The sequence below is a fragment of the Equus quagga genome, unplaced genomic scaffold (genome assembly GCF_021613505.1).
Source record: "Equus quagga isolate Etosha38 unplaced genomic scaffold, UCLA_HA_Equagga_1.0 HiC_scaffold_8110_RagTag, whole genome shotgun sequence".
NCBI lineage: Eukaryota > Metazoa > Chordata > Mammalia > Perissodactyla > Equidae > Equus > Equus quagga.
In genome coordinates this window covers 1-9,496 of record NW_025794695.1, presented here as the reverse complement: position 1 = coordinate 9,496, position 9,496 = coordinate 1, and the positions used below count along the sequence as shown (strand labels likewise).

The 9,496-nt window shown below is 46.9% G+C and overlaps 1 protein-coding gene across 1 annotated transcript; it reads left to right on the top strand.

Moving 5' to 3' along the window:
* Positions 1 to 4,338: 4,338 nt before the first annotated feature.
* Positions 4,339 to 9,392, top strand: LOC124232585 (nuclear RNA export factor 3-like; the record flags this gene model as incomplete). Its single annotated transcript, XM_046649534.1, has 15 exons — positions 4,339 to 4,513; positions 4,731 to 4,884; positions 5,501 to 5,584; positions 5,691 to 5,795; positions 5,920 to 5,985; positions 6,121 to 6,190; positions 6,348 to 6,436; positions 6,553 to 6,660; positions 6,825 to 6,934; positions 8,143 to 8,179; positions 8,545 to 8,613; positions 8,698 to 8,753; positions 8,894 to 9,001; positions 9,120 to 9,178; positions 9,277 to 9,392. Coding segments are annotated over 15 exons (1,406 nt in total), but the record flags the coding sequence as incomplete, so codon positions are not given.
* Positions 9,393 to 9,496: the final 104 nt, after the last annotated feature.

Here is a 9,496-nt window from a genome sequence, read left to right as displayed (position 1 = left end):
AAATCTGGGAGTAAATATTCGCAAACAATATTCCAGAATTTGTGCTAATGTGCAAGAACCTAAAGGACTTTTGTTACCCAGTAGAGAAGGGGACAAAAGATAACAACAAATAATTCACCTAAAGAGTAAAATGCTTTGCCAGTAAACATCTGGAAAGATGCCAAACAGCACAAATTGAAGAAATGAAAATCTGGATGTCACAATAAGTGAAAAAATCAATTTGCAGGAAATTATTTATGTGATTGCAAATTTTAAAAAGATCATATCTATAACTACATGACTAGCTAAATATTTTAAGTAGGTATATGCATTACCTAAAGAGAAACACATCTGCCATATGTGCACCCATCTACTTACATTGGATATCTTGGATATCTGTGAGTCATGGTGGGGGGATCGTACAGATGGAAGGTGCAGAACGATTTCATTGTCTAAGTATATGTTTTTAATGTTTAACATTTTGCAATTAGGCAAGTGTGTTGAGAGAAACAGTTGCAAATATCTAATTACCAATTGACAATAAAGTCCACATATATGTACCATGTTATAAAAATGTTCACATGATACGGTTCTATAAAAACTTTAAAAATTCAACTTTGGCTTGACAGTTTCTGTGCGTATGTGTGTGCATTTCTGTTTTAAACTTCCCTCACCCCATATGTTCACATGTCGTTCTTCTATACCTCTCTCAGAGGCTGGCCTTCCTCTCTCAGGGCAGAGAGATCCAGGAAGGGATTGTGGATAACGAGTGGAAAATTCCAGAAAGTAGTGGAAAATTCCAGGAAGTTCTTGCTGATGCACTGGCATACAGGCTGTTGCCTCCTTCCCTCCTATTTGCAGAGCCCTCTGGACTTTCAGAGCTGCAGTGCTGGCTCTGACCACTAAGGTGCATCTGTTTACATTCCCTATATGTTTTTAAAATGAAAAATATAATTCTTCTACTTTTATTACAGTGACCCGCCAAACCCTTGTTCTTTTCTTTATATTTTCCAGGTCTGTGTTTTTCCTTTGTTTTGGTATTATCTCTCTCTGGGATGGGCTGGAGGTAATTCCAGCAAAGTGACTACTTTCAGAACATTCTGTTACTTTGCCCTAACTTAAGAAAATGCCATATATTGCAGCAAGAAATTAGTAAAGCTAGGCATGGAGAGGTCATCGCCACTCCATGGAGGTCTATTTCAGTCTCTGTTTTTCCAGGTAGCATCTGAATGACTCCAGGCAAGCTGCAGCACCTCATTAAACTTCAGCAACCTTGGAAAGCTGGTGATTCTGACTTCAGAGTTCCCCTGGGAAGAACACATGAAAGAATAGATGCAATGTAGCAAGTACAGAGCCTGGCCTGAGCTGGCACTCAGAGTGCTCTGGGTTTGCAGAGTGAAGGAACACAATGCAATGCAGCTGACACAGAGACTAGCACACAGAGTTCCCTGAGTTTGTAGCTCCAAGTACCTGGATCCCAGGCCTCCTGACTCCAGTTGGCCTCCTCTGTAGGGGTGGCGCAGTTGGAAACAATTTCCTGGGAGGTACGCTGGTAGCAAACTCAGGGGGCAGTAGCTCTAGGAGGTTAAGTTTCGTCTGGCCTCCAGGGCTCTCTTCTCTCTGCCTCTGAGGAAGAGACTTCCTGTAAGGACTCCATCTTGTTTGTGTGGCCCTGACAAAGAGGTTTGGGGCATTTTCTCGCCTTCCTCGGAAGCCGTCCCTGATCGCCCCCAAACCCCTAGCTCCAGACGCCACAGATTCTCTTCACAAGCAGCTTGTGAAGACATTGGTGACAAGTCTCAGGCTTCAGGCCACACCATGCGTGAGTTGGTCAGCATGAGGCCTTGGCCTCAGATCCCCACAGGGCAGGAGGGGTTCTGGGTACCCTTCCCCACCTCAAGCCACAGGACACTCAGCGGACCCCCCTTTAGAGGAGGGGTGGTGAGGGCCCAGGCTGACTATTTTCCAGTCTCCTGAGGAAATGGGCCAAGTGGCCCCTGACACACCTATCCTGGTTCTACACAGAAAACCTCCCCTCTTATGGAAGTGGTCATGGCTGAGGTAAAATTTTTTCCCTGGTTGAGGGGAAAGGCCTGAGCTGTGTGGTCGTCTCAGGTCCATGCTTCCGAGAGTGGGGAGAGTTACCCAGATGGGGGTGGGGGTGTGGGGTGGTGTAAATTAACATTCTTTGGATTCATTCTAGAGGTGGGGGAGGGCCACGCTTACTCTTGAATCTTGTATCAACTATTCAAGGTAGATTATTACCCCTCATGGAAGTTTCCGGAGGCTTGCTTTATGGCCCAGCATATGACTTATTCTAGAATGTTCCATGTGTAGTTATGTGCATTGCTCTATGTCAATTAAGTAAATTTGTTAATTTACTTCAATCACATTTTAAATCTTCTCCATCTCGCTGAATTTTTGTCCGTCCTTTTAGATATCACTCAGTGAGGTGTATTAAAATTTCCCATTGTGACCATGGATTTAACCATTTTTCCATTTCCTTGTGTCAGTTTTTGCTTTCCATGTTTTGGCTGTATGTTAAGACGTGTGTGCAAATTTTGAATTTTTTATTAATATCTTCTTATAGCATTGAACCTTTCATTATAAGGAAATTTCCCTCTTTTCTCTAGTATTGTTTTCTATTTAAAGAAGTGGGGGCCGGCCTGGTGATGCAGTGGTGAAGTTCACACATTCAGCTTTGGCAGTCAGGGGTTCACTGGTTTGGATCCGGGGTGTGGACCTATGCACCCCTCGCCAAGCCATGCTGTGGTAGGCGTCCCACACATAAAGTAGAGGAAGATGGGCAGGGATGTTAGGTCAGGACCACTCCTCCTCAGCAAAAAGAGGAGGATTGGTGGCAGATGTTAGGTCAGGGCTAGTCTTCCTAAAATTCAAAAAAAAAAAATAAAGAAATGTACTTTTTCTTTTACTAATATGGTTATTAAGTAGCTATCAGTAAGCTAGTGTGAAAATGGTACACATTTTGCCAATTGTTTTACTTTCCAATATTTTAGATTGTAAAGTTTTGTATATGTCTCTTGTAAGGAGCATTTAATGGACGCCTGAGTGTGACAATATCGGTTTTTCTGTTTTGAATATTTAGTATGAAACTTTTAATGTAAATATAGGTATAATTTGGTTTCTATATTCCTTATTACATTTATTTTTTCCTGTTCTAAGTTCCTTTTTCTTCTGCTTTCTTTTGAAATCATTATTTTTAACTATTAAACTGTTATCTCATTTTGCTAGATAGTTAAAAATTCTTCTGCCTTTCTTGTCATGTTTACCTTTAAGATTACAATGTACATTTTAGAATTTTCACAGTCTATTGTAAATTAGATCTTTCAAGGTCCTCAGATAATGAAGGGACCTTGCAACACTTTGATTCCATTTACCCCCTCCCATTTTATTGTCATGCATTTTAACTCTATGTATATTTCAACCTCCAAAAGAACTTATTATGCTATATAGCCAATACTTATTTAGATTTTCCTACATATTCACAAATGTCATTAGTCTTTCTTTCCTGCACCTATGTGCCTCCATCTGGGACCATATTTCTTCTACCTGAAGAAGAACCTTTAATATTTCTTTTAGTTTGAGTTTTCTCATCACAAATTTCCCCAGTTTTTCCCAGATTAACATCATTATAAAAGGCATGTTTTTTCTTTAGGAATGTTTTCCCTTAAAGCATACATTTTCTCCTATCAACATTGTTTGACTGACTTGATATCTTCTTACTTTTGGAAACTTCTCAACCAAGATCTCTTCAAATCCCACTTCTCCACTATTCTCTCTCATTCTTTCCGGGACTCAAATTAACCATGTGTTAGATATGTTCACTATGTCTCCTTTTGTTCTCTCCCTCTGTCTTTTCGTATTCTCCATATTCTGTCTCTCCAGGCTTCATTCCAGATATTTTCATTAGACTTCTCTCTCATTTCTATAATCCTTCCTCCTTGCAGGGAACTCACCTTTGACCCTGGAACCATAGCACCAAACTTTCAGGGTCGATTTTACTATCACCCTAGAGCAGAAGAGGGAAGTGAGAGTTAGAGATGATAAACGTCTTGTCCCGGGTCACCTAGCCCGAAAAGCACAGAGCAGGGACTAACATCACAATTGAACCCTAGTCCCAAACCCTTTCCTCTGTGCTTATTTTCTTCTTGGCTGTGAATGCTCCCCACCTCTCGTCTTCCAGGAAGCAGAACCACAGTGAAATCTTTCAACCTTTTGAGCCCTGTGATGCACTTCTTTTTAGTTTAGAGAAGTCAGCGATATTCCTTCATTAGCCATGATATTTACCCATTACTTTTTCTGGTATTGGAACTAATGATGTGTTGTTCTCAATTTCAGGGCGAAATAACCAACCTAAATTCTTAAAAAGAAGAGAAAGATGCTGGGGTATTTACCGAAGGAGATATAGTAATTGGTCTGAAGAAGTCAGTTCTGGCATTCATCCTTCATCTCACCAGCAGCAAGATGGAGATCCTGAAACAAGTGATGCGCCTGTGGACACTGGAATAAGATAGTAAGTGACCAGTCAGCATGGCTGGAAAGTACCAGCCAGTGGAATCCATAACTCTGTAGTTCAATATCACTTTTCTCTCCAGTCTGGAAGAGTGAGGAAAGACAGGATCAGGTTAAGGGTAGAGCAAACTTTGTTGTAGCCCTGGTATCAGTAGGGCAAACGTGTAGAGACGTTTTGAGTATATATCGACTGCTTCTTTGTCTCCACTTCCCCACAGTGCTCCCTATGCCATTCCACCCTGTCATCGGAGAGGCACTTTTCAGAAACAAGACCAAACCCACGTTAACATGGAGAGAGAGCAAAAGCCTCCAGAGAGAAGAATGGAGGGGAACAAGCAGGATGAGACCTCAGGGAGCTGGTTCAAGATCACAGTGAGTGTCCTGGCAAGATGGACTTAATATTTAGGAGAAGATGAACCAAGGGTGTTGTGCTGGACTGGTGTAGGGATGCTAGGTACTCTTCTGAGGCAGAGGAGTTGGTCATCAGTCATTTTATTACCAAGAGTTAACATCCTAGATCGTCTAAGGGCAGACTCAGAGAAGCAATAGAAAAGGAGCAGACTGACTGTAGGGAGAATGGGAGAGGTTATCTAAAAGCCATGGAGGAAACTACTGCCATGGAGATGGAGCAACTGCACACAACAAGGCTCATTTGGCTCAAGCTAGTGTGGGAAAGGGTTGAATCTCGGGTTCTTGTCAGAGGGGCAGGCCAGGTCTGCCTTAGGTAGGATCTCTTGGAAATTTATAAAAGAGAGTACATGTTAAACATCTTAAGTTGATTATTTGAAGAAAAGTATTTGAATGGAAAAAAGGGTATTTAGGAAATCCATGTCTGGTACAAAAGTTATAAATAATGGATATTGTTCTATCTTAAGAAATTATTTTAAAGCCTGAAAAACAGGACTGAAAGGAAGATATGGGGGGGGGTCTTATCTTAACCTTAGATTCCATTATGTCAATTTCCTCTCTCATCTTCTCTCACTCCTAGGTTCCATTTGGCATAAAATATGATGAGAAGTGGCTGCTCAGTTTGATTCAGAAGCAATGCAGTGTCCCCTTCACCCCAGTTGAAGTAAGAGGACAGAGAGGTGGAGAAGTAGAAACAAGGCAGTTTGAGGTTCCAGATGGGCAGGGTCCTATGGTCTCGTATTCTGTTTCTCTTGTCACTCTCCCCATAGTTTCACTATGAGAAAATGCAGGCCCAGTTCTTCGTTGAGAATGCCAACATTGCCTTTGCATTGAAGAATATCAACGGCAAGATTTGGGATAAGAATAATGAAAGGGTGTGTGTCAAAGACATGACCAGGGTTAGCGAGGGGCGAGGGGGCAGGACAGCGGCAAGGTCTTGCTTGATCCCAAGGCTCAGATTTCCTGGTGCTTACCCAGCCCCTCTTGTGCTCTTTGCAGATATCTATCTTTGTCAGCCCCTCTGATGCACCCTGCTCTGTGCAGAAGGAGCTGAAGTCAGAAAAGGTGAAGCAGATAAAGTTAGTGCAGACTCAAACGAGTTGTGCACTCACATGCAGACCCACCTCTTCCACCCCCGCCTATTACCTCCCTTCACCACCTCAGACTCAGAGCCACTAAATCCCATCTCTAACTCTGCAGCTGACCATGCACAAACTATATGATGTCTCCCGGCAGTCTCTTGACATCCACAAACTCCGCTTTGACCCTGGTAGGCTCCAGCAGTAATTCTAGGGAGGGTGAGGGCAGAGGGGTCTAACTGTTGGGAAGGAGACTTAGGGATGGAAACCTGGGGAGGGGTTGGTGCTGGGGCTGTACCAGCTGGGCCCCTCTCAGCCTTCTCATTTCCTCCTCTCGGCCTCTTTGAGCCTCGGTGACCCTTGGTGTGGAAATGGTACCGAATCCTGGAAATGACATGGCTGCCTCCCTGCAGATCCATGGAGAGAACATGCCCAAGGTGAGGACTTGGGCCCACTGCTGGGATTGATGGTGAATGGGGAGAGTTCAGGTAGAAGAGGCAGATTGGTCTCAGATATCCCTGGTTGAGGTCCTCACTCTCTTTCCTCCTCATAGCTTTTGCCCTGGAACCTGAGCAACACGAAACCCTGCCAGTTGGCTGGCCTGTCCACCACTATGCAGAATGCCTCCAACATCAAGAACTTAAACCTCGCCAGCAACGAGGTGAGGTTCAGTACCCAGATCCTTCTTTGAGGGGAAGGTAGGACGGTTCCTGGGGTGATGACAAGAGGCAGGGAAGTGGATTTGTTAGCAAACATAGGAACTGGGGTGCAGGGTCATCCTGGCTCTCTTCCTCTGGTCCACGTTGTTCCTCCTCATAATCACAGGTGAAGTCTGCAGGGAAGTTGGACAAGGGCCAAGGGCTGGAGCCAGAAGAGATGAGCGCAGACAGAAACTCCCTGTGCACCACCTTCCCAGATAAGTCAACCAACATAGGGTCAGTTGTACCCTCTGTTGCCTCCTGGGAGCCTGAGCTACTGCTGACAGTGACTGTTTGCAGGAGGCAGCAGTCCTGGTCTTCTGGGTGGACCACAGGCCCTGCCATTTCTTTTCTGTGCCCCTCACCTGTGCTTAGAGGACAGGCCTCTCAAGGGCACAGCCCCTCCCTCCCTCCACAAGTTACATCATCCTGCTTGGACCTTCAGAGTATCCCTGGGTCACCCAAGATGGGTGTGATTCCTCAGACAAGGACTCGACTAAGACAGGCACCAGTGCACAGGGGCCATCAGGAGAGAAGGTGGTCATAGAGGGGGCCACAGACCCTCAGCCTCGTGCTGAGCTGGGGCCTGACTATTTATTCTTTCTGGGGAAGGTCTCGCCCACGGGGCTGCTCCATTTCCCATTCTCAGTTCAGACTGAGCTCACACAGGTGACAAAGTGTCAACCAACGTCCACTGGCCTCCCAGCCCAACAAGTGCACCTTTTCCATTCCGACCTCGGGTCCAGGGCCAGCCATGGCAGATGAAGGAGAGGGCTGCAGCAGGGGAGCCATCACCCCTTTCTTCTCTCTTCTTCCCTGACCCCCACCACCAGGGCAGAGTTTTTTTCTCTTCCCTTTGCTTTGCTTTGCTTTCTCTCTCTCCCTTGTCTCTACTCCCCTGTGTCTCTCTCATCTCTCTCCTCCTAACTTCACTCTGTCCTCATCCCCACCTCTTCTCTCCCTGCCTCCTAAGCCCAGCCCCACTCACCTCCTTGCTCCAGCATCATGGGCCATCCCTGGTGGTGTCCTGGTCCTGGCAGAATGCTGGACCCCCAGTGAGGTAGCAGAGCCCTGGGCTCCCACCCCATTCCCTCTCCGCTCTGGAGCCTTCAGTGAGGTGTTGGAGAAAGGAAGGTGGGCAGGGAAGGGAAGGAAGCCCCGGACCTGGGAGCCAAATTCTAAGTTGTGCATGGGAAAGCAGTCAGAGCAGTCTAGGTGAGAGCCACCCAGGGGGAAGGGTTGGGGGGAAGGAGAGAGGGAGGGAGAGCAAGCAAGCCCTCTTCCTATGGGTCAGTCCATGGGGGAGGAGCCCAGGGCCCTGGAGGGCTGCAACACGGATTGAAGGTGGGACACCCTGGGCTGTGTCTCTGATGTAAATCTGCTTGCTTTCATGAGGAAAGACACCTCCACGGTTTCACTTTTCTGTTTTGTCTTGATTTTGGCAGCTCCATCCTGGAATTGTTCCCCAAGTTGTTAAGCTTGGTAATTGTATTCCTTGATCATTGACTCCTCTAACTGACACTGACACTGCCCACAAACTGCTCCCAACCCCTTTAGGTGTTCCCCAAGTTACATTTTTCAACCTGAGCCTTAAACCTCATGGTGGGAGGGTGGTGGTACACACCTATGTGGGCACCTGACAAAGGCTCTCAGTCTTATTCAACAACATTCTCCAAGGCTTCAGGGACCCCTTGATGATGATCCCAAACGTAACCTTGCCCATGGAACTTCCAGGGCCCTTTCACACCTGACCCCTGACCCTCACCCCCTGCTGGACCCATCCTTTTCCCAGATGATCCAGCACCAGCTGCTGGTCTGCCCTGCTGACTTGCTCTTCCCTTTCCCAGGATAGCCAGGAGTCACGCCCACCAACTAACTTTGGTATTGAAGCCCACAAGAGGCTACCAACCTGCAAGGTGAGGCGGGAGGACCAAGCAGAGATTTATGCGGTGCATGAGGAGGGGTATCAGCTGTGGTCCTGAAAACTGTTGTAATTTCAGGGAAGCTTCTTTGAATCTGATGCGCTGAAGAGTCTGGTTCTGCAATTCCTGCGGCGGTAAGTACTCCTGGGAATCTGAGGAAGGGGACGGCTGGGCCGGGGGAGGCCGCCTAAGCTCAGGTCTGCTTCTTGGGTCTTTGAAGTCTCATTTGGAGCCCAGGTCACACATGCAGCTTGTCCCTTCTGTTCCCCCACAGATATTACCTGACCTATGACTCTGGAGACCGACAGGGTCTTCTCGGTGCTTACCTTGACAAGGCCTGCTTTTCCCTGAGCATCCCTTTCAACCCCGAGGACCCAGCCCCGTGAGTATCACAGCTCAGACTCTGTTCCTGGGCCCTGTGGCTCCCAAGCAGACACAGGCCAGCTCCTGGAAATACCCAGTGGACAGACCACCACCTCCTGTTCCTCTTTCTCTCCCAGAAGCAGCTTGTGCGAGTACGTCAAGGATAACAGGAATATAAAGAAGCTCAAGGACCCCCGTGCGTGTGGGAAGATTGGGCAGGGAAAAGGGTCATGGAGGGATTTTTCAAGGCCCAGAGTGTGGCAGCCCCTGACCTTCGCTCTCCTCCCCCCACAGACCTGCGGCTTCAGCTGTTGAAGAGTACAAAACATGACATCGTGCGCTCTCTCTGTGTGTTGCCCACAACTCAGCATGACTTCAGCTCCTTCGTGGTGGACCAGTGGCTCCAGACGGTGAGCACCTGCTTCCTCCCTCAGGCAGGCCCAGAAAGCTGCAGGTGGGTAGGAGGCTTAGGTGGTGACTGAGCCCCTGGGCTCTTCCCTTTCAGGAAAGGGTG